Source organism: Miniopterus natalensis, chromosome 15 (assembly GCF_054644295.1).
Source record: "Miniopterus natalensis isolate mMinNat1 chromosome 15, mMinNat1.hap1, whole genome shotgun sequence".
NCBI lineage: Eukaryota > Metazoa > Chordata > Mammalia > Chiroptera > Miniopteridae > Miniopterus > Miniopterus natalensis.
The window spans coordinates 4,589,437-4,616,036 of NC_142095.1; the positions used below are offsets into that span (position 1 = coordinate 4,589,437).

General features: G+C 54.7%; 2 protein-coding genes across 2 annotated transcripts in view; one reads left to right on the forward strand and one right to left on the reverse strand.

The window, feature by feature from the left end:
* Positions 1-6,838, forward strand: part of SCAP (SREBF chaperone) — a 42,669-nt gene extending 35,831 nt beyond the window's left edge. The window contains exons 11-23 of the mRNA XM_087824793.1: positions 688-786; positions 931-1,149; positions 1,913-2,289; positions 2,652-2,840; positions 2,910-3,111; positions 3,191-3,306; positions 3,385-3,907; positions 3,986-4,071; positions 5,472-5,554; positions 5,661-5,818; positions 5,938-6,018; positions 6,172-6,378; positions 6,465-6,838. Of these exons, the coding sequence (XP_087680919.1) occupies positions 688-786; positions 931-1,149; positions 1,913-2,289; positions 2,652-2,840; positions 2,910-3,111; positions 3,191-3,306; positions 3,385-3,907; positions 3,986-4,071; positions 5,472-5,554; positions 5,661-5,818; positions 5,938-6,018; positions 6,172-6,378; positions 6,465-6,710 (2,586 nt within the window). The 3' untranslated portion in view covers positions 6,711-6,838. The remainder of the gene's footprint in view (positions 1-687; positions 787-930; positions 1,150-1,912; positions 2,290-2,651; positions 2,841-2,909; positions 3,112-3,190; positions 3,307-3,384; positions 3,908-3,985; positions 4,072-5,471; positions 5,555-5,660; positions 5,819-5,937; positions 6,019-6,171; positions 6,379-6,464) is intronic.
* A 287-nt stretch (positions 6,839-7,125) lies between these two features.
* On the reverse strand, positions 7,126-26,263 carry PTPN23 (protein tyrosine phosphatase non-receptor type 23). Its single transcript, XM_016202791.2, has 25 exons — positions 26,120-26,263; positions 17,644-17,718; positions 15,712-15,839; positions 15,398-15,474; positions 14,667-14,716; positions 14,378-14,509; positions 14,028-14,108; positions 13,804-13,935; positions 13,672-13,719; positions 13,242-13,298; positions 13,066-13,124; positions 12,815-12,894; positions 12,597-12,711; positions 12,436-12,501; positions 11,914-12,059; positions 11,339-11,650; positions 11,105-11,259; positions 10,860-11,011; positions 10,591-10,770; positions 8,788-10,498; positions 8,527-8,711; positions 8,330-8,434; positions 8,112-8,250; positions 7,917-8,030; positions 7,126-7,842 (listed from the first exon to the last, which is right to left on the reverse strand). The coding sequence occupies exons 1-25, from the start codon at positions 26,201-26,203 to the stop codon at positions 7,363-7,365; spliced, it is 4,863 nt and encodes a 1,620-aa protein (XP_016058277.1). The 5' UTR covers positions 26,204-26,263; the 3' UTR covers positions 7,126-7,362.
* Between the last annotated feature and the right edge of the window lie 337 nt (positions 26,264-26,600).

Sequence of the window (26,600 nt, forward strand, 5' to 3'; positions counted from 1 at the left end):
ATCTGCAGGGCACAGCGCAGTCTTGGGACATTAGAGCTGACATAGCCACTGTGCCACTATATGCTTGGTCCTCCACCTTACCCCAGGTCTGAGCCGGGGCCGTGGTGATGTGCGGTGGTCTCACAGGGGAGGGCGATGTAAATCTGAGAAAACTCCATCTCCTGAAAGAGCTTGGGCAGAGAAAGACTACCCTTGTTCAGCCTCAGTACAGAATTAAGTCCCCTCAGCCTCCCTCCCTTAATTGGCCCAGTGCAGCTACTGGCCAGGAACCTTCCTAAGAGCCCTGATTGGGGGGGGGGGGCGGCTGGCCTGGCCCTGGGTAGGTGCTGGTCCACGCACGTGAGCAGGGTGAGGGGCTCAGTGCATAGGGCTTGTTGGGTGCAGGCTGGTGGGGCGCTGAGCTTTCCAGCTTGGATCAGACTCCTCTCTAGGGGGATCAGAAGGTTCTTGGAGAGCGCTTACCTCAGTCTCGGCTGGATAAAGATTTGAGAGGTCTCTGCTGCCCCCTGGTGGGCAGGGAGGCAGCCCTTGGCACTGCCCCTCCTTGGCCATGCCCAGATTGAGAACTACTCTTATCTCTGCTGCGTCCTGCCTGTGGCTTTGGAAGTGCTGAGGTGCCTCCGTGCAGGGAACGCTTCTCTAACGTGGGCATGAGGTCATGGTGTCCCCACTCTGCTCTGACTTCAGGAGTTCTGTCTGTTTGCTGTCGTGGGCCTGGTGTCTGACTTCTTCCTTCAGATGCTGTTTTTCACCACCGTCCTGTCCATTGACATTCGCAGGATGGAGGTAGGAGTGGTCCAAGCCCTGCCCCGCCCTCCACCTCAGCCCTAGCTGTGCTTGCTCAGGGATCTCTGGGTGAGAGGTACAGACCTCAGCAGGGCCACCACCCCATGCGGGTGGCCTCAGGCCCTGACCACTGTGCCCCAACAGCTGGCGGACCTGAACAAGCGGCTTCCCCCTGAAGCTTGCCTGCCTCCAGCTAAGCCGGTGGGTCGTCCAGCACGCTTTGAGCGGCAGCTGGCTGTGCGGCCATCCACACCCCACACCATCACACTGCAGCCGTCCTCCTTCCGGAACCTGCGGCTCCCCAAGAGGCTGCGTGTCATCTACTTCCTGGCCCGCACTCGCCTGGCACAGCGCCTCATCATGGTACCTCCACCCCCTCCCCTGCCCTCTTCTGAGGGCCAAACACAGTCCCTCTTGAAGTCTTCACTTTGCCTTAGAGGTGGGGGGCGCTCCTCTTCTGCCCAGACCCTGGTGGCTTCCCAGGTATCTCTGGGAGAAGCAGCCCTGGGTCATCAGGTAGAGGGGTTATCTCCTGAGAGTGACCCAGGACAGGTGCTCTGGGTGCTGCCCGATGTGGTGCTCTGGCATGGAGCCAGCATTGTCCCCCGAGTTAGGGTTTCTCGGCTGCTAGTAGTGTGTGGGCATCAGAAAATGTGGGCTGGGCGGAGCAGAGGAGCAGGGCTGGCTGCTGGCCAACAGTGCCTTCCCCAAGGAGTGAAGTGAGGGGAGCGAGGCTAAGGCCCTCCAAGGACCAGGACCTGTGGTGTGTCCAGAGGTCAGGCATCTGGTCCCTCTTGCCATGCCAACCATGGGGATTATAGCAGCTTTCTGGTCCCAGCTTAGATGGGGGCTCAGGGTGGGGAGGTTCTTCATGAAACCTAAGGATGCTTCTCTGTTTCCAGGCCAGGAAACCCTAAAGGGAGCCAGGTCCCCCAAATGGCAGTTGGTCCCAGGTGGTAGTGGGAGGATTGGGGGAGACCGGGAAGGACAGATTAGGCCTATGTCTTCTCCCTCCATGCCTGAGGTTCTTGTGCTGCCTCCTTCTGGCACGAGGGCCAAGCATGTGGGGGTTGGGGCTGCCCCTTCCTCCCAGAGGCCCCGCTGAGCACCCAATGCCCCACTCCAGGCTGGCACCGTTGTCTGGATTGGCATCCTAGTATACACAGATCCGGCAGGGCTGCGCGTCTACCTCGCTGCCCAGGTGACAGAACAGAGCCCACTGGGTGAGGGCGCCCTGACTCCCATGCCTGTGCCTGGTGGCATGCTGCCCGCCAGCCACCCGGACCCTGCCTTCTCCATCTTCCCACCGGATGCCCCCAAGTTCCCTGAGAACCATACGTTGCCAAGGGAGATGCCCGAGTCTGGGGGTCCAGTAGAGGGCATCCATGACAGCCCTGTCCCAGAGATAACCTGGGGCCCTGAAGATGAGGAACTTTGGAGGAAACTGTCCTTCCGTCACTGGCCAACACTCTTCAGCTACTACAACATCACACTGGCCAAGAGGTAAGTTGGGCTGTGCCAGTTGCAACCTCCCCACCTGGTGGTATCAGCTCACTGTCTCCAAAGCATTCCTTTTCCCCGTGGGGTGGGAAACAACTGGTTTGAGTACTGTTTTCTGGCTGCACTGCAGTGCCGGCTGCTTGGGTGCTGGTGTCTGTGAGGGAACAAGGTTGAGGGGCCAGGGCTGGGGAGAGGCTTCCTGTGCACCCACCACCCATCCATGGAACTCCTAAGAGGGCTGTCGTGGAGTCTGGCAGGTTGAGCTGAGTCCTGTGTGGAGAGTAGGGAGGAGGTTGGGGTAGGCAGCAGCATGAGGGACCCTCCCAAGGGCATCCTGGCTGAGACTGCCCACTGCCCGGTCCCAGATACATCAGCCTGCTGCCTGTCATCCCGGTCACGCTCCGCCTGAACCCAAGAGAGGCCCTGGAGGGGCGGCACCCTCAGGACGGTCGAAGCGCCTGGCCTCCACTGCAGCCCAGGCCTGGTGGGCTCTGGGAGGCTGGCCCCAAGGGGCCAGGCTTGGCACAGGCCCACGGAGATGTTACCCTGTACAAGTAAGGCCCAAGAGGGAGGGGCGGCTGGTGGGATGACCTCGGCACACCTGACCACATTCTTCAACGCAGGGTGGCTGCGCTTGGCCTGGCCACTGGCATTGTCCTGGTCCTGCTGCTGCTCTGCCTCTACCGTGTACTCTGCCCACGCAACTATGGGCAGCCAGGAGGTGGGCCTGGCCGACGGCGCCGCGGAGACCTGCCCTGCGATGACTATGGCTATACGCCACCAGAGACGGAGATTGTGCCCCTGGTGCTGCGTGGGCACCTCATGGTAAGTGCAGCGAGGATGCCCATGCCTGGGCTGTACCTGCGTCAATGCCCATGCCTATGGCCACACTGTGCCCCCACAGGACATTGAGTGTTTAGCCAGTGACGGCATGCTGCTGGTGAGCTGTTGCCTGGCGGGCCATGTGTGCGTGTGGGATGCACAGACTGGAGACTGCCTCACACGTATCCCACGCCTCAGGTAGGTGTCTGTCATGGTTGGTCCCCACACCCCCCTGCTGTCCTCACTGTCCTCACCCCACCCTCCTGGCCCCCACAGGCAGCGCAGGGACAGTGGCGGCAGCAGCGCCTTTGAGGCTCAAGAGACCTGGGAACGGCTGTCCGACGGCGGTAAGAGCGGCCCAGAGGAGCCTGGGGACAGCCCTCCACTGCGGCACTGTCCCCAGGGCCCTCCGCCACCTTCTCTCTTCGGGGACCAGCCCGACCTCACCTGTTTGATTGATACCAACTTCTCTGTTCGGCCATGGCTCTCAGAGCCCACTCAGCCTGAGCCGCGGCACCGGGCAGGCTGTGGCCGCACTCGGGACAACCCGGGGTACGATTTCAGCCACCTGGTGCAGCGAGTGTACCAGCAGGAGGGGCTTGCTCCAGTCCACGCACCAACCCGGCGCCCACCCTCCCCTGGGCCTGCGCTGCCCCAGGCCCCTGAGGACGAGGGGGGCTCTCCTCCTGAGAAGGGCTGCCCAGCCCTCACCTGGGCCCCCAGCGCAGACGGCTCCATCTGGAGCCTGGAGCTGCAGGGCAACCTCATCGTGGTGGGCCGGAGCAGTGGCCGGCTGGAGGTGGGCAGAGGGGCTGGAGGCGGGCAGGGGCTGTGGGCCTCTCCAGGCCGCAGGTGCTCATGGCCTCTGGGCTTGCAGGTGTGGGATGCCATTGAGGGCACTCTACGCTGCAGCAGTGAGGAGGTCTCCTCGGGAATAACGGCCCTCGTCTTCCTGGACAAGAGGTGAGAGTGCCAGGCTGTCTTCCTGGTGAGGCCACGCTGAGGTTTGAGTCCCTAGCTCCTCACTGCTGTGTGACGTGACTGCCCTTCTTGGTGCCCAGCCCCACACCGGTGAGCAGGTGTGAAGCACTTAGAATCGGGCCTGGCACACAGTGAGTTCCCAGGGCCCTTAGCCACTGTGGCCAAAGGAGGGGAGTACCCTTCTGAAGTCAAAGCTCTTTAGCCTGTCGATGCTGACCTTTTTGAGTTTCTCGGCTGCATTTTCAGAAGAACCTTGTTTAAACTTTCCTTTCCCGTTGATGCTGGCCACTGTTCTCACCTCCCTTGCAGCACGCTCTTGGCTGTGGGTGTTCCCAGGGCTCCATCTGCACACTTCCGTCGGGGTGCATCTCCCATCTCTGGGCTGTTAAACCCAGCTCTCACCCCTGACCGGGTGCCTCCTTCTGAATGTTTCACCTGCCTGTCCCAGGCTGGCTCTTCCTTCCAGGGCCCCTGACCATTTGGCACCATCTAAGGTAGAGCTGGAGCCTTTTGTTTTCCTGGGGTAGGAGAGGGACGGACCTCTTGCCTTTAGCTCTAATTTCTGCTGGCTGCTGCAGTCATTCCTGCCTCCACCAGGCTTCTTGCACAGGCCGTCCTACCCTCCAGCCTGGCCAAGTTCTTTGGGTTCCCCACTCTTGGAAATTACTCCCTTTTTTTTTTTTTTAGTTTTAGTTTTAGGCAAAGCCCATGTCTCAGCCCAGCCTTCAGAGTTCCTAGGTGACATGGTCTGTCCTCGCCCTCACCTTTCCCCTGTACCATGCCTTCCCCAGCTCTGCTGTGGGCCCTCATTCCTGGGCAGAGGTTAGAAACCTGCATTGCCTTGTGCTGGAGTAAGATTTTGAACCCCACCCACTCCCAGGCTTTGGGGACACTGGGCAGATGTCCCCATCTCTGTCAACTTGTACCTAGGAAATCCTTCTTTGTGGAAAAAGCAAATGGAGTGGTTGGTGCTTGCTTCAGAGCTGACAGCACCTCCTGCTGCTCCAAAACAGCCCCACCTTTGGTCATATTTCCCTCCTCAGAAGTCTTTCCTTTAGCTCCAGGCTGTGGAGAGGAATCCTCCACCTGCTTGTTGTTTTCATTTACAATCTTATTTGATACTCCCCAGGTGTCACTTTATACATATTAACTCATTTACTCCTCGAGACTACCTTGTGAAGTGGGTGCTGCTGTCCTCATTTCACCAATGAGGAAACAGGCAGATAAGAGAGTGGCAGCCTGGGTCCCTCTAGCATCTCTTCCCCCAGCACCTGTACTTCCCTCCCATCTCCCAGTGGGGCTGAGCTTGGGCAGTGTCCGTGGTGCGCAGTCCCAGGGCTGGGGCTGAGGGTGACCCACCAGGCTGCGCTTTTCTCTTTCAGGATTGTGGCTGCCCGGCTCAACGGTTCGCTCGATTTCTTCTCCTTGGAGACCCACACTGCCTTCAGTCCCCTGCAGTTCCGAGGTCAGAGGGTTGGCTTGGCAGGTGCCTGCATCTGATGGGTGGGGTGCAGGGGCTGTCTGCAGGGTGTCTTCTCAGAGACTCCCCTCAGCTGGCCTGTTCTCTCCAGGGCAGGGCAGTTCTCCCACATCCCCAGTGTACAGCAGCAGTGATACAGTGGCCTGTCGCCTGACCCACACAGTGCCCTGTGCACACCAGAAACCCATCACAGCCTTGAAGGCTGCTGCCGGGCGCCTCGTGACTGGGAGCCAAGACCACACACTGAGGGTGAGTATTGGCTCCATCTCCTGGGCGCTGGAGTGTCCTAGATGTACTGTGGAAGGGATTTCCTGGCCAAAGCGTAATTGGGAAGCAGAGACCAGAACCTGATGCCCATCCCTCCCCAGGTGTTCCGTCTGGAGGACTCATGTTGCCTCTTCACCCTGCAGGGCCACTCAGGGGCCATCACAACTGTGTACATTGACCAGGTGAGGGGACTATGCGTGGGGTGCAGGGGAACCAACCTAGGCCGTGGCCCTTGTTTCTGACTCCTGGGAAGCAGAGCGAGGGCCCCCACCTACTAACCGTGGTAGACAAAGGTTTCTGCCAGTGATCTAGCTCCCCTGGGCTTGTCCCCCTAGACCATGGTGTTAGCCAGTGGAGGACAAGACGGGGCCATCTGCCTGTGGGATGTGCTGACCGGAAGCCGGGTCAGCCACATGTTCGCTCACCGTGGGGATGTCACGTCCCTCACCTGTACCACCACCTGCGTCATCAGCAGTGGCCTGGATGACCTCATCAGCATCTGGGACCGCAGCACAGGCATCAAACTCTACTCCATTCAGCAGGTAGGCAGGTTAGGGCCAGCATACTATACTCTCCCTGTTTCAGGGAAGGACTCGAGACACTGAGCCTGCCATGTCCTTGCCTCTAGGACCTGGGCTGCGGTGCAAGCTTGGGTGTCATCTCCGACCACCTGCTGGTGACCGGAGGCCAGGGCTGTGTCTCCTTTTGGGAGCTAAACTACGGGGACCTGTTACAGACAGTCTATCTGGGTAAGAACAGTGAGGCCCAGCCTGCGCGCCAGATCCTGGTACTGGATAATGCCGCCATCGTCTGCAACTTTGGCAGTGAGCTCAGCCTGGTGTACGTGCCCTCCGTGCTGGAGAAGCTGGACTGAGGGCAGGCAGGGGCTGAGGTGCTCTGTGGAGCCAATGCACTGAGACTGGGGGAGTAGCTGTGTCTTCCGGAAGCTGCCTCTGAACTGTCCTGCCTCAGGACGGTAACATTAAACTTTTTAAAAAACCACATCCGCCAGGGGCCTTGTGAGGCACTTGTGTCTTCCTCTACGACGGCCCCTCTTCCCTTGCCTAACCTTTCTCAGCTCAGAGCTGCTCCAGGTAGGAGCCATATAAGGAGTGTATGGGGACAGTAACAGGGTGGGGAGGCCTCCTTAACCATTCAGAGGTCTGCAAGCCAATGGCGGCCCCGAGGTCACCGTACCAGCCACCCAACCTCACTGAAGGTGCCAAGTTTTACGTGGTACTACTGGGACTCAGGCTCCCTCTCTGAGGCCGCAATGGGCAGACACTGGCCACAGAACATGTTGGTTTATTCAACAGCAAAGAGCTGAAAAATGTCAGGTCCCACAAAGGAGCAGAACCTGCCTCAAGGCCTGCGATACATCTCCACCCCACAGGGGTGTGGGCTAGACCAGGTAGGGCTAAAGGCAGCAGGAATGGGAGGAAGAGGCCAGCCCACCTCGAGAGGCCCTGCTGGGCCCAGGCAGATGGGCGAGATGCTGTAGTGTAAGGACGGCGGGCAAAGCCTGTTCAGGTCTTGTTGAGTGTCCAGAGTGGATCCAGGAGGCTGAGGGGGTCATCAGTGGGCTGGGCAGCCCGCAGCCCCTGCCCATTGTGGGCCTGCAGAAAGTTCTGCTTGCTCATCCGCTGCTTTCCCCGCAAGGAGCTGTCTAGAGAGAAGGCCTCAGGGGTCAGGGAGGCCAGCAGCTCCAGGGAGGAGGAGGGGGGCCCCAGGGTGGGGACCTCAGGAACTGGCTGTGCCTCCTCAGGCTGGGGTGCCTCGGGCAAGGGTGAAGAGAGGGGGGGTGGGGAGGAGGATGGGAGCTGGGTGGACTCCGGGAGACTGGCTGGCAGCAGGCCTGGGGGCTCTACAGGGCCTGGCAGGCAGGCAACTGGGGAATCCAAGGCCCCAGGAGGCCGGATGCTGAGCTTGGCGATAGTGGCCTGGATGGAGCTGATGGGAACGTCCCCACCGAGGACCAGGTCCTGGGAGTCCTGAGGAAGGTGATTCTGAAAAGACAGAAGTGGGTGAAGATGGGGGTCCACAAGGTGGTGGCTGTCCCAGCAGCGCTTTCCTTCCTCACCTTCTGGCTGATGCTTGTGCCAGCCAAGGGTTTGCATGGTGGGGGCACGCCATGGCGCTGCAGGACCTGCTCCACGTGTCTCACCACCGCCTCGTGGCAGAACCTGAGGTGCAGCTGCAGAGGCACATGTGGCCTAGTCAGCTGGGTGGGGCTGTCACCTTAGGGCGGTGCCTGTCCCAGCGCCCAGACCCCTACCTTCTCCTGCAGCATGTGTTTCCTCTGCTGCCGCATGCGCCGCACCAACTGAGGCAGCTCAGGAAGCCTGTTCCCCGCCTCCACCTCCTGCACAGCTGCATAGAGCAACGCAAAGGCTCCTGTGCGGCCCACCCCGGAGCTGCAACGGGAAGCAGGTGTAAGGCCAAGAGCTCCAGAGAAGGAGCCCTCTGGCACCTGGCACCTTCCCTGCCCCTTACCTGCAGTGCACAACAATCGGCGTGTGCAGGGGTCGCTGGTGCAGGTAATGTGTGTGCACCTCCTGGATGAAACGCAGCAGGTTGCTGGGGCTGTCGGGCAGGCCTCTGCAGGGTGGGGTGGGATCTTTCAGTCAGACCTGATCTGGGGCCCTCACCATCCCTCCAGTGCTCCCAACCACCCAGGGCAGCAGACTCACAACTCAGGCCAAGTGGGGAAGTGGAGGTGCACAAGCGAGCGCTTGAGGCTCTGGTCACGGAACTGCAGGCTCAGCACCCGTTCCACATGGGTCTCAGTGGTACGGACACTACTCAGTGCCAGGCTCAGGGCACCATGCACCATGGGCTGGCCTCTCTCAGTGGGGAAGTAGCGGGCCACCTTTTGCTGAGGGGCAAATAGGGCAGTTAGGGCTGCTTTTCCTGGATCCCTCCTGGGCACCCACCCAACCTCTCCCTCTCACCTTCTCCATCTCAGCTTCAGACACCAGCATGACAATAACCGACACTTTCTGCTCATGCACCATGAGCCAGAAGTCGGCAGCTGTGCCAGGCAAAGGGGCCTGGGTGGCCACCAAAGGCGGGCAGTACGGTGAGAGCCCCTCCACGCGGCTGGCATTGATGTAGTCATCCTTGCCTGAGCGCAGTACCACGCGGTTGCTATCGTAGGGCATGACGTCCTGGTGCCGGTTCTTCAGTGAGTAGCAGCGGGCAATGGCGATGGAGCGGCCACGGGCATCATGTTCCTGTGCGTCTTGCAGCTCCCGCCAAACAGTGTCCAGAGCCCCAGCATCACCCAGCTGGCCCCGAAAGGCCTCCAGCTCTTGCTGCAACTGCTGCAGCCTCTCGGGATGCTCATAGGGGTCCCGCTCAATCAGCCTCAGGGCCTGTGGCCGCCAACCCTCAGCTGCGTCCACCTTAGTAGGCTGTAGCAGGGGCTGCCCACCCCCAGGAGGCTGAGTGCCACCATGCTGGCTCTCAGGGCTGGAGGAGAGCAGGTCGGCAGCTGTAGTGCCTCGGCGCAGGCATGGGGGTGCCTCTCCTGCAGGGGGCCGAGGAGGTACTGGGCCAGGCCCTGGTGATGGGGCAGGTGAAGGCACCAGGTGGGGACTAGGAGTGGCCTGGCTGGCAGGTGAGGGACCTTGCACGGAGAGAGGGGCTGCCTGGGGGCCCAAGGGCCTGGGGGAAGGAGCAGGACCATAGGCCAGAGTGGGATGGGGAGGTTGAGGTGGCCCAGGGCTGGAGAAAGGCAGAGCCCCCGAGTGAGGGGGCAAGGGGTCCTGAGAGGGGCCTGGATAGAGCTGGGTGTGTAGAGGTGGTGGTGGCTGCCCCAGGACACCAGGCTGAGGAGCAAAAGGGTAGGAGGGGGGGGGTGTAATGAGTCCTGGAGCCTGCGAGGGAAAGAGGTGAGGATGCTGGAGTGGAAGGGGCTGTTGCCCAAATGCTGCTCGTGCGGGATGAAGCTGGGGCTGAGGCCTAATCCTCGGGGCTGGAAAACCTGTGGGGATCCCAGGAGAAAAGTGGTGCTGGGCTGGGGGTACTGTGAGGGGATAAGTGTAGGGCATGGGCAGTGGCTGGGGTGGGGGTACTGGGAAACATGGTTGGGGAGGAGCAGAGGTGGGGTTTGGCTGGGGTGCTGTGTGGCTAGAGATAGGTGCCTGGACACTATCTACTGTGGTGGTGGCTGGCCGAACCCCCATAGCCAACTCAGGGCCCAAAAACTGGGGGGGTGGAGCCGAGGGCAGACCTGCAACTGGGGGGTGTGGCCCTACCCCCCCATAGGGGCTGCTCACCACGCCGTGCTGAGGGGAAGATCGGGGCACAAGGCCCAGCTCTGGTGTGTAGACGGGGGCTGGGTAGATAGCAGGTCCCGGTGCCACGGCCATTGCAGGGGGCCCTGGGGCCTGGGGGACCCTGGGCTGTAACACCTGTGTGGGGCCCGAGTAGCTGCCTGGGGGTAAGGGGCCTGAGAGATAGTGGGGTCCTGGGCCTGCAGAGCTGGGGAAGGGACCAGGAGCAAAGTGGAGCGCGGCAGCAGTTCCCAAGAAGGCGTCGGGGGGCAGGCTGCGCAGCTCCTCTGGCGCGTCTCCCATCTCCCCTGCCTCACCCTCCTCCCTGCGGGGCAGCAGTGGCTTGGGGGCCGTGGGCCGTGGTGGTGGCTTCTTCTTCAGCTCCCTGTGGGATGAGGTAAGAAGTGGAGCCAGGCCCCTATCAGCCCAGCTTGAGTCTAGGCTGCAGCTGCCCTACGGTCCTGGGGCCACACCTACCTGTCTAGGAGCTGCTGGCGGGCAGCCTCGCGGGCCTGGCAAGTGGACTGTGCCCGTTCCAGGAGAGCGGCCACCTTGCTCTCCAGGTCCGCATAGAAGTCCTTGCCCTCTTGGGACTTCTTCATCAGGTCCTCGTAGGCTTCATAAGAGGCCACCAGGGTCTGCAGTGTGGAGTTCCACCTGGCGGGCAGAAGGGCCAACAGGAGGTGAGCAGCTGGAGCCAAGCTCTGGGTGGGACTCTGGGCAAGAGCACAAGGCCAGGCACTGACTTTTGGTCCAGTTCGCTGAGAGCCCGGCGCACTGCCGCATACTGCACATTGGCCTCTGTCAGCGCCCGGAGGACGTTGTCCTGGGCAGCCAGGTTCTGCTCCAGGTACACCCTCAGCTGGTCGTACTTCTTCAGTTGCTCCTCGAACAGCTTCTGAGGGAGTGTTGGGGTGGAGGACAGACACTCAGGCTTTGCCACCAGAGGGTGGAGGCCAAAGGGCCCCGCCACCCTGCTCTCCCGCCCCACCTTCATCTCTGAGTGGTCCGTGGTAACCAGTGAGGCAGTGATGTCATCCTTCTGGATAAGCTCACGCAGCTGCTGCTCTAGAGACACACGCTGGTCCCGCATCTCCTGCACCTTGGCCAGGATGCGCTTCAGGTTCTGCAGCACAGCCTTGTCCTCTGGGGACAGCAATGGTCAGTGAGGCCGGAGAAGCCCCCAGCTCTCTCAGCTCATGGGCACAGGGTGGGCGGTGCTCACCTGGGGTGAGGGATGGCGTGGGCAGGGCAGCCCGGACCTGGTCCAGTGGCCCACTGAGTAGGCGGAGGTTGCCAACATGTAGGTTCATGGCACGGTGTAGCTCACTGTTGGTGAAGGAGGCCTTTTCGTGCACCTCCATGTACTTGGCCCACTCGCGCCTCACCTCTGCCAGCTCAACCTTGGACGCTGCTGTGCTGGCCCCTGCCTGGCCCGCGGCCTCCTGCAGCTTCTGGTCTAGCAGCTCGTCCTCCTCCAGCAGGTCCCTGATGTCCTTCAGTGAGGCCTCCACGTCCGTGAACACGCCAGATAGCACTGAGGGTGGGAATGGGGAAGGGAGAACAGCTTCTGAGGCAGGGAGGCCAGGCACCCACTCTGGCCTGTCCCCTAGGTAACAGAACTGCCACCCAGGTGAAGGGCCTGTGTGTAGCCCCAACGCTCACTGAGCAATGCGCGCACAGCACACCACGCGGCGTGGGGGAAGCTATTTGTGCCAGGTGTTTGGAGAGGTGCAACCTCCATTCTGGGTGAATGGGACAGGGAGAAGACCACAGCAGGTGACTTCCATGTCCCCCCACCTTGCATGGATTGGACGAGGTTCCTGACAGTGTCCGGCCGGACGCTGAGAGCTGCACACTTCTCCATGAGCTGGGGCGGGATGTGGTTGTATGTGTCAAGGTTGTCCACTGTCTCAGGATCCAGCTGCATTGAATCCATGAACTGGCTGTAGGGACACCAGAACCAGGTGGGTGATGGGTGCTGACCCAAGTCCTCGTATGTACAAGGAGCACACCAAGGTGAGCCCTCCCACACTGAAGGCAGGTCTGACGTCCTAGCAGAGAACAGATCAGTATCCTGATCTCCACCCCTTGGCCTGACCCCCAGAATATGCCCAGGGCACTGCTAAAAACACTGGGACAGAATGGATATCCCCTCCCAAGACTCAGGATTCTCACCTTATAAATCTAGCAAACAAGACCTTGGATGGGAGGGCAGAGCTGGGAAACATTTCGCTACTACTTTCCCTGTTGTGGTTGGCACTAGGGACCCACCGAGGTCTGCTGTGTAACCCCCTTCCTCCCACCCTCAGCCCCACTTACTCCAGGACCTCATTCTTGTCCTCAATCTTGGCCATTATCTCTCGAAGCAGCTTGGCTTTCTCCTCACTGCAGAAGTGACAGAGCAGTTGCTGGAAGCCCATGTCTCTTGAGACATCCCAATCCCACCAGTGCAGAGGACAGGGCCAGCCCCTCCCACCCACCTGTACAGCGATGAGGCTTCATGGGCAGCCATAGGTACCAATTTGGCGAAGATGTCAGGGCCTGTGACAGCCGGGTCTGTGGGGTTCACTGGCAAGGGCTTCACCAAGGGGGCGCCTGTGTGAGAGAGAAAAATTGTGGAGACCAGGCCCATGCAAACCTCAAGTCTGCCTCTGTTCCGTCCCTCTCTGTATCCCTACCCTGACCCTCAGCTCCAGACCTTTTACAGGCTGAAGGGTGTCCAGTGCTGGGACAGCCTCGTGGTAGATGAAGTCATTGTCCTTCTTGGCAGAATTGTACCTGGAGGTTCAGAGAAGGGGGAGTCTTGGATAATCAGAGGGGATCCAGGAGCTGGCATCTCATGGCCACTGCTCTCTGGCATTTGTGGCTTCCTCCCAAGGATGCAGGCAGAGGGCCAAGACCATTCCTAATGGGAAAGAACCAGGGCCACCCCCAACCCCACAGACTCACTTTCCTCCAATGACATCCATAGCGAAGCGAAGTGCATCTTGCACAGTGTCGGGCTGGCCCTACAGGGTAGGGATGGGGCGGCTCAGCAATAACTAAGGCCAGCGCCAGGACACCCCATGGCCCCGCCAGGCTTGCTCCCTGTACTCAGGGGCAGCCAGGCCCTTCCTTAACTTTACCTTGGCCAACTTGATGGCTTCATTGAGCTTGTCCAGGGCACTCTGGAAGTATGCGACCTGTGGGGGAACAGTGGGCAGAGCCTGGTTGGTCCTTCCCTGCTTGGACTCTCTTCCTTCTGCCGCTCCACTGAGCCCTGACTGGCCATCAGATGAGGAGGCAGCTGGGTGCCAGCCACGCCAACAGCATGGAGGTTAGCGTCACACTGCTCCACACACAGCTGACACCAACCAGCCCGCCCCTCTGTGGGGAGACTGCTATGCCTTCTCAGTTCCCAGGGATGAGGGCCACACCAGGCCTGCAGCAGGGGGTTGTCCAGGGATGTGGAGGTGAGGGGAGAGAGACCACCTCCCTATTCCGTAAGGGAAGGGACCCCACAGGCACCTCACAAGGCAGGAACCAGTCCTGATGCTCTCCTCACAACTCACTCACCTGCTCCCCGAACTTCTGCTGCTCCTCAGCCTGCTTTCCCATGTGCAGCTGGGAAAGAAGAAGAGACATCACTTATTTCCCAAGCTGTGGCAACTCGGCCCAGCCCAGAGCCAGTGGCCACGGTGCCCTCACATGAGCCACAGCCGCAAAGTAGTAGATCTTCATCTGTACCAACTTCTTCCAGTCCTTCTGGATCCGGCCCAGCAGTGAGGCGGTGTCAGGGTTCTCCAAGGCCCGGCAGGCCTCCTTGTAGTAATCCACCACCTGGGAGCCAGAGTGGGGTCACCAGTGGGGTGTCAGAAAACCAAGGGCCTGCCTTTAGTCCCTTGAGGACCACCATCTACCCCCATTCCTACCTGTGCACTGATGCGGGCCACCAGAAAGCTCTTCCTGTTGTCCAACATTGACTTTTCCAGAAGGCATTCCTGAGCCTGGCCCTGGGGCAACAAGTGTACTCCCTCGTTCACCCGGAGGCCTTGCCCTTCGCAGCGGGCAGACCACAGGGATCCCCTCTTCACGTCCTCTCCTCCAGCCTCCCCCACTCCAAGAAGCCCAGCCCTGCTCCTGATCCACCTGCAGCTCTGAGATCACAGCCAACGCCCCTGCTTGTCCTGCACTGCCATCTACACAGGGCCTGGTCTAGGGTCCAGCCCTAATTGTCCCCTCCCCTGGGTTTAACTCAGTTCCAACAAGGGCATCTCCTTACCAACATGAGGTTGACGTTGAGAGTAAGGATCTGGCGGCTCATGTCAACGCTGTAGGCGTGAGGGAAGTGCTCACGCAGGTAGGCAAAGGCGCCTGCTGCACACTGGAAGTGAGTACAGGAAACCTTCATGCCCTGTAAGGGATGAGAGGGAGGATGGCCAGGGACAGCACCAGACAGCTGCTGTGTCCACTCCCACAGGGCAGGATTCAGTCCAACTCTAGAGACTGAGAACATTCAGCAGAGAACCTCTCTGGTTATGTCCGATGTCCCACCCACTGCCCCTCCTCACCTCTTCAGACACTCGCTTGTCCATGGCCCCCAGCATGGAGTGCAGCGCACCTGGGGAGGCAGAGGACATGGCGTCAGGGCTAATCTGGGGTGTTCCCCAGGCTCCCCACACCTGTGTTAACAGTAAGGCAGAGGGGGCAGTGTTGTCACTCATGATCAGAAAAACAGGGGTCTGAGAAATGGGGCAGTTCATCCAAGGACAGCAAAGCTGGGGCTGTCTCCTGGTCTGCACCAAATGGGGCTGTAGGTGGACGAAGGAGGGGTTCCTGTCCACAGACCCTAGCCTAGAGGTCTGGTCTAGAAGCTTCAGTGGTGCCTATACAGGATTCTAGGGTTCCCCAAGTTTCTCCCTTGAGCCAGGCCAGGGCTGAGTCATCTGGGCTGACACAGCAGGGCCGCTTGAGCCCAACCTTGTTTTCTGTCTGCCTAAAGCAGCCCAAAGTCAAAAGGGGGGTAAGGAGCTGTCCAGTCAAAGAAGAGAGGCCATTTCAGCCACCTCTCTCAGCCAGAGCACATGGCAGCACCACTGTGTGGCAGCCAGTCCAGTATAGACTCTTCCCAGCAGGGTAGCTCACTGTGGCCCAGAAAAGAGGCGCTGGAAGAGATGTGGGGAAGGCCGTGGAGGGGTCAGAATCCAGGTGTCCTTCCTCCATCAGCCCACTGGCCTTGTGGTCTGCTGCCAAGCTGAGATCCCTGGTTGCAGGGCCAGGGGGAAGGGTTTAGGCAGCTCACCAAGGTTGTAGAGAATGCAGGCCTGCTCATACTTGATGTCCTCATGGGCCACAGACTTGCCTGAGAAGATCTCGGTCCTGCAGACATGTCACCCCAGTCATCTTGAGGGAAGGAGCTGGCCAGGGCCCTGAGGCCAAGTGAGGGGACCAGCCACCCCTGTGTAGGGTTGGAGGGAAGGAGGCCCTAGGAAACCACACCAAGCTGCTCCCCACCCTGTGCAATAAGAAGGGAGGGGAGGGAGAGGGGCACCCCAGCACAAAGACACCCTTGGGTTGTCCCAAGCACCCTCCAGGTTCCCCCCAATCAGCTCTCACCAGGTGACAGGAACAGCAGCCTCCTGGCCTGAGCCCATGGGGACCCGACTCTGCAGGTAATGGAGTTGGCCTAGGTACTTGCGGAGGACACTGCAGCCCTCGAAGTCCCGTGGGACCCGGACAGCATTCTGGGGGGCAGATGGGAGAAGCAGGCCTGACATCAGTTGGGGTAGAGGACAGGCAGGTCTGTCTGCCCACAAACGCCCAGGAAATATGCATTAGAGCTAGGACACCGCATACCCCAGGGGACCCAAAGACAGCCTGCTGCTGCATCTGTGGTCATTCAACAAATCGTCCCACTGGCCAGAGCTCGTGGATGGAATCCACCTTTCTGCAAGGCAGTTTACAACATGCATTAAAGTTTTTAACAAACTTAAAATTTGACCCACAGTTCTGTATCTAAAAATATACAGTAAGCCCAGCCGGGCATGGCTCAGCGGTTGAGCGTCGACCTAGGATCCAGGCTATTAGGGTTTGATTCCCGGTCGGGGCACATGCTCAGGTTGCAGGCTCGATCCCTGGTCGGGGGCGTGCAGGAGGCAGCCGATCCATGACTCTCATCATTGATGTTTCTATCTCTCTCTCTCTCTCCTCTCTCTGAAATCAATAAAGATATATTTAAAAAATAAATAAAAATATACAGTAAGAGAAATTCAGAAGAGCAACTGCTTGAATGAGCATGCAAGGATATTTATCACAGCATTATTAACAAGGTCAAATACTGACCACCACCAAAATTTCCATTAAAAAGGACTGTTTAGCCCTAGCTGATGTGGCTCAGTGGTTAGAGCATCTGCCTATGGACTGAAGGGTCCCAGGTTTGATTCCAGCCAAGAGCATGTATGTTGGTTGCAGGCTCAATTCCCGCATGCAGAAGGCAACCAATTGGTATCTCTCTCTCCCCCTTCCACTCTCTCTGAAAAGCAATGGAAAAAATATCCTCAGGTGATGATAAAATATAAAGTATAACAATGATCCTGTAAAAATAAAGGACTGTTTAAATAAAACTGAAAGAGACTCAGAGACACAGAACAAGACTGATAGTTGCCAGAGGGGAGGAGGGTGGGCATCTGGGTGAAAAAGAAGATGAACAGATTAAGAAGTACAAATTGGTAGTTACAAAACAGTCACGGGGATGTAAAGCACAGCATAGGGAGTACAGGCAATATTTTAATAACTATGTATGGTGTCAGACAGGTACTAGAAATATCAGGGGCAACACTTCATAAAGTATATGACTATCAAGCCATTATGCTATATACCTGAAACTAATATAAAATATTAAATGTAAACTGTAATTGAAAATACAAAACAGCTGTTTGGGTAGATGGAAAAAAAGAGATTTATTTAAATAAATTATGTCAAGGCTACCCACAAAAGACAAGTGTCTCTAGTGATAAGCTAAAATGTCCATAATATATTTACCACTGGGGGGAAAGTATGTAAGAGATGAATGGTATGATTTCATTTATATAATATCATATAGACACTGATATCCAACTACATTATATAGACAAAGATAAAAATCTATAAGGTTATATACTGAAATGTTAAGTGACTATCTCTGGGCAATAGGGTTTAAATAATTTATCTTATTCATATATGTGTATATATATACATTTAATTCTTTATGTTGTTTATATATTCTTTATAGTGAACACTTCAATTTTCATGATAACCAATAAAGGTTATTCCTATTTTGGGAAGAAAACCAAACAAAGCAAATGACCCCTCTGCTCAAACAGAAGAGCAGACAGTACACCCTCCAAGATGCAGGTACACAGAGGGGATGGGACAGAAGTGCTGTGCATTCCCACCACACCTGTGGGCGAGGGCCAGCGCCCCCATCAGGATCCCAGCACTGAGCGCCCAGTAGAGAGCTAGCCACCACTGGCTAGAACTCCTTCAGGACACCACACACTATCCTCTTACCTGTCTGAGCAATTCCAGCTTCTTCAGTTCCTCATTGTAGGCTTCTGGGTTCTCTCCATAATTCTTCAGGACAAACTAAAGAGAGGAACGTAAACCAGGGATAAAGAAGACTCCCCTATTCCCACTCCTGCCCTCCGAGTCTTCACAATCACCAGTCAGGGCTCAGGACTGAGGCCACAGCACCAACCACGGGCTCAACTCCCGGAACACCAGAAACTCAGTAACAGGGCGGCACCAAGATGCTGACCACGGAGCCTCGTCCTCTGAGCAAAATGGAAAATAAGACTGGACGACCCCATGTGAATTCCAGGCAGGTCCTCACCATGCTGCAGCCCTCTCTAGGATGTCTAGGACCCTCCCAGCTCAGGTGGCCAGGGAACTTAGGTGGCTGAAATAGGATCCTACCGAACATCCCCAAACAGGCCACAAAGTCAAGCCTCCTTCAAGGACTGGACCGTGCTGTGTTCTGGGGTCACAACCATAATCCTAACCCAACAGTAAGTGTAGGCAAAAGGCACCAAACAAGAGTGGGAGTGCAAGGCCTCCTTCACCAGCTGACCCTCCTGGCTGGGAAAGGGCACCACAGATATAGTGATCTGAAGTGTCCTTATCTGAGGAAAGGCCCACGGATGGGTGACAGAAATGACTTAGACAGAAGGGGCGAAGGGAAGGTCACTCACTGCCCAAACCAGAGAGGGAGCTGGCATGCCTGCCCAATCACCATCTCAAGAACTGTCTTGGACAGTGAGCACACTCGCCAGCTTAGAGGCATGGCCAGAACCAACGGGCCCTTTGTTCACCTAAATCAACAGACTAAGGCAGCTAAAACTACCCCTAATGCAGTGCCTGCTGCCTAGTGTCTAGGTTAACATTCTGGGAAGGCCAGATCCACTTATTCCACAAACACTAAAGGCACTGATGCCCAACTCATGAGGTTCCTTAAGGCCCTCAGGGAAGAAAGGAGGCTGTAAAGGCTGAGCAGAGATGGCCTGCTCTATCCAGTAGCATACTCACGCCACATCTGTGGCCCATCCATCTTTCCTAGGGTCCCTTCCCAGGACCTAGGCCTAAGGAATTAGCCACAAGAGGACCTGGGAGGCTGAGTGATAGCTCCTACCTGACCTGATAAGTAAAGGGCGGCTATTGCTGAGTTTACTACAGCACCATCCAGTACATTCTCAAACCTCTGACCCTGACCCCCCTTTTGTTATTTTACCTCCTGAAAGTCCTCTGTGTATCCATGAGCTTTCTTCTCTGCCCTCTTCCACCTCTGGCCTGGACAAGCCACTCCTTCAAATTCATCTATACCAAGGTGCCAGAATTGTCTAACGTAACTCCAATGTCACTCCTAACTTTATGTCCTTCTGAAATATCCCCCCCCCCCAGGGGAAAATAAACCAAAACATGCTTTTCTCACCATAGTGAGATTGTGGGAAATGAGTTATCTAAAGAGAAAAATTGTAATCTGAAAAGAATGTGCGACAGTGGCTCTCCAAAGCCTCCAGGACCAAATCTAAGCACAGAGTTCATGGCCCTTCACAGACTGTCCTCTGGCACCTCCTAGGAACTCCCAGCCAACAGGAATTTGGAATTACTGCTCTCAGGTCCCAGTGCTTTTCCTAACTTCTCTACTAAGACTCAACTGAAATGTCACTTCCTTAAATGTTAGCTGCTGCTCTCCCACATTCTGAACATGCGTCCATCAGAATGTGTGCCTCATGGCTGGGTCATGCCAATGACCCTTGCCCCCAACAATGAGTGCATCAGGAATGGTAGGAGCCTTATTAGACATGCTAGATTCTTAGCAAATAGTTATCTTTACAGAAAATGCAGAGGATGGACAAACTGAAAAATACTAAAAGGACACTCTCAGAAAAGTTTAGAAGATGAGCCATTTTACCCACCAATTAACCCATTCTCTTTGAAAAATCAGTATCATTAAGGAATGGGGAGGGCAGACTATTCTAGATGAAAAGAAACAGAACTAAATACAATATGGGAATCCTGATTGGATTTGAGTTTGGAATTCAAATATAAATTACAGTAAAAAATTTCTGTGGATTTCCTTAGGTGTGATGATACTGTGGTTATGGAGGGGAATGTCCTTATTCTTAGTATGTGCCGAAATGTGTACAGCTTACTTTCCAAGGTTCATGGAATACATTATACACACATATGTATGTGTATATGTATTTAGAGATGCTCCTCAACTTACAATGGTGTCACATCCTGATAAACCCATTGTAAGTTGAAATACCATAAGTCAAAAATGCATTTATTATTATAGAGTATCGGTTGTTTACCTTCTTGACCACATGGCAGACTAGCAGCTGTGGCTCGCTGTGCTGCCCAGCCTCACAAGAGTATCACCATAGAACATACTGCTAGCCCAAGAAGAGCAGAATTTAAAATCTGAAGTATGGTTCTATTGAATGTGTACTGCTTTTGCATCATCATAAAGTCAAAAAATTGTAAGTTGATCCCCAGTCAGGGCACATACAGGAGTGAACCAATGAATGCACAAATGAGTGGAACAACAAATCCATGTTTCTCCCTCTATCTCTCCCCCTTCCTCTCTGTCTCTAAAAATCAATCAATAAATTTAGAAAAAAAAGAAATTCCATTTATAAAAAAAAAAAATTGTAAGTTGAAACACTGGAAGTCAGAGACCGTCTGCGTGTGTGTATATAAGGTGTCCCCCCAAGAAATGTACACACACTCTGAATAATTAATTCCAATGGGTTAAACCTGAAAAGAAAGAAACATCAATTGAGCTATCGGGAAAAATTCTGTATACATTTTTGGGGACACTATATATATATATATATATACACACACACACACACACACACACATATATATATATAAATTCACATATATATAAATAAAATGTGGCCTGAAGCATAGGGAAAACTTGACTATCTAAATGGAAATTCCCTTTTGGTGAGAGGTTTTAGTTTGTCCACCCTGAGGATAAAGAAAAGATGGAAAAATGGAGCCTAGAGGCCCAGGGGGTCAGAGGCGAAAGGGATGAGAGAAACATCTGAGACCCAGAAACAAGGCTTCACCCGACATTGCTAAGAACATCTGTCCCTGCTGTTCACACAATGCTGAAGGAGAAGGAGATGCTGTCCCACTCCCAGCACAACTGTCCCTAGAGGTCACTTTCTACCTGTGTCTCATTCCTCCTCCAAGAACAGCAACAGCAAAATTTACAGAGCTCCTACCATGGGCCAGGTACTGAGCTGAGCACTTAACATCTCTCGGTCCTTACAAAAATCCAAAGAGGTAGGTGCTATTATCACCACCATTTTACACATGAGAAAATGAGGAAACTGAGGCAAAAAGTCAGAGCATTTGCCAAGGTTGAAGCACTAGTGAATGACGAGCAATGGCTGAAACCCAAATATTTGGGTTCCAGAGCCTATATATATATTTTTTTGTTGTTGTTTGTTTGTTTTAAATATATCTTTTTTTATTTCAGAGAGAGAGAAACATCAGTGATGAGAGAGTCATTGATGGGCTGCCTCCTGCAAGCCCCCAACTGAGGATCGAGCCCGCAACCCGGGCATGTGCTCTGACCAGGAATCAAACCCAAATCGCCTGGATTCTAGGTCGACGCTCAAGCGCTGAGCCATGCCTGGCCGGGCAGAGCCCATATTTTTAACCACACATAAGACCAATTCATTTCTAATTTTTAAATATGGTTTTCATAAATAACTCTAGATAACAGGAAAAGCAAATGAATGTCTGCACACAGTTGGGCTTTTAATAAACTCTGAGAAAATCCTCTATGACTGCTGATACTACTAAACAGAGGAAAGAAACTGGCTGAAGATGCTAAGCTAAAAATATTGTTTACAATGTGCCAAGACCTGTACCAGGGACTCACATGCATTAACTCTTGATTCTTAAAAGCTTATGAAGTATATTATTAGCTCCGTATTACAGGTGAGGAAAGTGAGGACCAGATTAGTACTGTAGTCATTTCTAGCAGCTGAAGATTACCCAGCTAGTAAGTGGAGGCGGTGGGACCTAAACCCAGGTCTGTCTGATTCCAATGTCTATGCTACATCCATGATGCTACGCTGCTCTTTTACTGAACAAATGGCACACATTTTGTAGGTAGTTGAGATCACTGGAAATATCTACCTTGGGTCCTGCCATTCTTTTGCAGATTAGAAAAATGGGAACCAGAGATGTGCAACAGTAATGCTAGAACCCTTAATCCAGGTTTCCTGACTCCTGACCCAGGGATACACCTGGTTGTCGCTCTCTCTTGTACCAACACACTCTCATTCTTTCGTGCATGCGTGCTGGTTTTGTTGTTGTTTTGGTTTTTTTCCTTGGGTGGCAGAGGTGTCTAGCTTTTGCTCTTAATTTGATATAACATCTTGGAGTTTCATGGTGCTAATCAAAGCAATAACCCAAGAAGAAAAGGCAATAAAAGGTATCACATATTAGTACTGCCTCTTCACCATACACGTTTTTCCTCCACTTGCAGGGTGACTCAAATATGGGGTATTCCTTGGGCTGTTCCACAGAAACACACATAAAATTGAATCCCACATACAGATTGTTAATTAATACAATATATGCTCTGCTACTGAATTTTAAATGAGATTCATTTTATTGAGAGAGAGGAATATTATTGACATAGGAAATCTTCAGCCCCTTGGTATCAGCAAGCCTAAAACCAAATTACAGGCCAAGACCACCAGGGATAAGAACAGACCTGCATCCTCGCCCGGTCTCCCCCCACTTAACACTCAAGTCCTCTGTCCCACATCTCTTATGAATAGCCCTTCGACCTGTCTGAACACCACCAGGAAGCAGAACTCAAGTTACAGCTCCCTAGAAGGTGTTGGAACTAGACTAGGTCATTCAAGCAACACTTGTTAAGCACTCTCTATACATAGTACTTATCACTTCCGAGTAACGGAAAGAACCTGGTGTGAATGGATCTAGGTCTTTGGTGTACAAGGTTCAAGTCAGAGAAGAACCTAGACAATCCAGGTCATCTGTGCCTGGAGCCCCCGCGGTAAAACACAAGTGGGCAGACAGGCTCAGGCGGACTGGCTTCGTGACATCAAATCTGTGATAAGAAATAAGACAAATCGCCACCACAGGTAACTGGCACTGCTGAGGAACCAGGGCCCTTTTAGGCCCCTGGTCATCTCATTTCTCTTTCTGTGTCTGTGGCAAACTTTTCAAAAAGAGTAGCTGCCCCATGGGAAATCCGGAAGGGAAAAAAATCCACAAACCTGAAAACCAGGCTCTTCCTATGTAAAATGAACAGTAAGAAGAGGCAACAGGAGTGTGCACTCTGTGGTGCAGACCAACTGAGTGATAGGAGCAGTAAGACCTGTCTGAATGTGGAGGATGGTGCGATGGCCAGGGAGTTGAAGGGACCCTGAGGAGGTACAGTTCAACCTGGGTGATGAGCAGCAGAAAAGGAATTCCAATAGCAAACGGAACAAGGACAATGGCCAGATGTGACTGTTCCTGTAAGAGAGGCCTGGGGAAGTGAAGTTAGAGAGGCAAGCTGAAGTGTAGTGGTGGCAGCTCTGAACAGTAGGCGGTTCCCTGGAGGAACCTGGTGGGAAAGTGGCGATTTAGAGAGATCAGCAGAGTGGAAGGGAGGGAAAGGCCAAGAAGCCACTAGGTTGGCAACCATCTGGTACATCCGCTCCCCTCCCCACTTGGTACACTTGCTCTTAAGGATAGGTTATTATGTGGATCACTGGAAGCTCCATGAAGGCAGAGATTTTTGTCATCACATACAATCCTGAATTCCCAGGGCTGGCACATAGTCACTCAGTAACTATTTGTTTAATTAATGAATCAGAGATGAATGTCACTCCGAGGTCCAAGTGAGCTTGAGTTGAGCTCAAGTGCAGTTAATCAAGGGCAGGTGTTTGGGACCAGAAGAGGAAAACACTGCAAACACTAACACCTGTGGCCACATCACTCTGATGAAGAGCACAAGAATCACCCTTTATCAGTTTCCAGTGAGTCAGCACTCTGGGCTCCAAAGCAAAAGTAAAGAGGTGCAGGGCCAGCAGCATTTTCCCTGAGAAATTATGTAGGTCCAGGTGTCCCTATCTAAAGCTTGGCACTGCAGTTTAAAACCAGCTTGCTGTTCTCATAGTACTTATTTCACATTATTCCATAATTGAGGGCACATCATCAAGAATGAAAATCAATACTAACCATTATGAATTTTTTTAAAAAAAGCCCAACCCTCACAAAGAAAGAACCCTTTACCTAGCTGGAAAATTCCTATTTATCCTTCCAAACCCACCTCCTTGGCAAGCCTTCCCTGAGGACCTTTTCTCAGCCCAGTACTTCTATACACTGCACATACTTCTACTCCTCCACTGATGTCACCATCTAACTTTTACATTTCCTCCACTAGACTATGAATTTAGTCTAAAGTATTATCTTTTATTCAGCTGTATTATCAGGGCTCAGCACAGTGCTCGACAGGTTGCTCTTAACCAATTTTTACCCTACCATCCTAAATTACATTCTACCCCTCAACTCCAAGTCAGTGGTGAATGTTCCCGCAGCTCAGAGCAAGGGTAGAAAAAAACAAGGGTACCAGTGGCAGAGGCAGAGTGGGGGCTCTAGGATTGGGGAGAGGAGTCCAGGTCAGGAGGAGTTCCCAGGCTGCAGTGGCGTCTCCTCTACAGGAGTTCCCAAGTACCCTGAAGGAGGTGGCCATTCTGAAGCCCAGCCTACCCAAAGACTGCTCAGTGGGTTCATGCAAATACATGCCACAATCCTATCAAATAAATGGTGGTATCTTTCCCAATTCCAAATAAGAGGAAACAGAAAAAGAGCTGATATATAGGAAATTGTTTCAGCAGCTGATACACTTCAGGCTAAATGGCTCATGAGCAACTCCTCTCACATGGGCCCAGGTTCTCCGAGGGAAATCACTGCTCACATAGTACCTTGTTGTCTAGGTCTGAGCTACCAGAGAGAGCATCAGAGGCTACATTCAAACAAAATCATCTCCTAGGAGATTCTGAGCTAAAATTTTTATCCACTGGATTTCCATAAAGTTATAGCCATCACCTCTAAATTCCCTCCCAACTGTCATTCAGTCACATTTTCCTGAGTGCCAACTATGTAGACGGGACCCTACTAGGCTGTGAAGATCATGGAGATGCCTTTCAGGTCACTTACAATTGAATAGAGGGGTTAAAACATAGCAGCACAGACAACTGTCACCAAGAAAAGGGTGAAAAGAATTAGGGATTCATTGAAGGGAAAGAACTGCACTTGTATGGAAGAGCAGATGGAGAAGTGACCAAAGTCCAGGAAAGGCATAACAAAAGCTTGGGACTTTAGATCCATTATTCCAATTTTCTGGTTTTATAAACGAGGAAAAATAGGTCCAAAGAGGTTAAATGATGGACTCAACAAAATACAAATTGTTAGTGTCTGAACTAATGCAGAGGCCGTGTAAAGAGAAGAAGGGGGGTAGCTTTCCGGAAACTACTTCCAAACCCATGTCCCTTCTCCTATTTCTCTTCGCAAGCACCCTGCACCACCTCGATCACCTGGGACTTGCTCAGGCAGCTGTTTTCAACACGTCGTGATTACAAGGATGCCAACCTGCAAACAGCCTCCTGAGTCGGTCCTTTTCACTTCTGCTCGGACCCTCAATGGAAACCAGGTGGCCCTTCGCAAAACAGGAGGTGTCTCAGAGAGCACGTGGTGCCCAATCAACACACCTGGCCCCAATTTTTACCAGCCACAGAAGCCCCTGGCCTCCATCAACGCCGAACCTGCCTGTCTCCTCCGTCTGACGGAGGTTCAACACAGAGAGAGCTACAACACCGTTTATTCCCTCTGGGCAGTTATGAAAAGCAGCAACCCTCCCCCAAATGACACAGAACCGTGTCTTTTGGTCCAAAGGGCTCCCGAATAGAGTTCTTCTGAGAAGACCAGACAGAACTGCGCCAAGGGTCAGAGAGACCCCAGTCACACAGGTCTGGCATTCTTCTGGGTCACCGGGGCCCTGGTCTTTAAGCACGTATCCTGAGCCACCCTCGGCGCGCGTCCCAACCCAGGCGTGGAACGACCGCGCGCCGAGGGCAGGCACGGCCGCGCCACCAGACGGCCGGCCCCACCCCCCACCCCGCGGGCCGCGCTGGCGTGAGGACGGGCGGAGCAGAACTAGGTCCAGAGCGGGGAAGTGTGCGCCGCGGTGGGCAGCGAGGACCGCCCGGGGCAGAAGTGAAAAGGCAGCTCCGACGAGCCTGCGGTGCGTGTGAGGAGGCGGAGAAGGGCCTGCGGGGGTGCCGAGGAACGGGGGTGGGCCAGGGTGAGGAGAGCCAGCGGAGGCCCCCGTGGGGCCTCACCCGCCAAGGCCTGGGCGATGATGGGACACGCAGGGGGCGTCACGCGCTGGCAGACGACGGAGATACACGGAAGACGTGGGGACGCGAAGAGGAGCGCTCACCTTCTTCACAGCCGCCTGGAAGTGGAAGTCGCCGGCCTCTTTGAGGTCCAGCCAAATCATGGGCATGCGAGGCACGGCCTCCATGGCGGATAGAGCCCGCCGCCCACCGGGCCGCTCCCCTCAGCTGCTCCAGCTGCTGGCTCAGCCGCGCTCACTGCCCCGCCCCTTGGCGCCGGAAGGCGCTCGTCACGCGCGGGTGGAAAATGCCCACACGGCCTTCTGGGAGATGTAGTCCGCGCCCTGCCCGCCCCGCCGGCGCGTGCACATGCGCAGTTCAGTCTCCCCGGAGAGGGAGTGGAGGGCGCATGTCCTGCCCCGGGCGAAAGGGTTTCTGGGAGGAGTAGTCTTCCTCGCTTAGCTGGGAAGGGCGGCGGAAGCTGGTTTCCTGCTCCTGGGTCACAGGGTCCTGCTGGGCCCGACTGAGGCCACGGAGCCCCTTTCTCAAGTGAATGGCAATAAAAACATATCCTCCGGTGAGGAT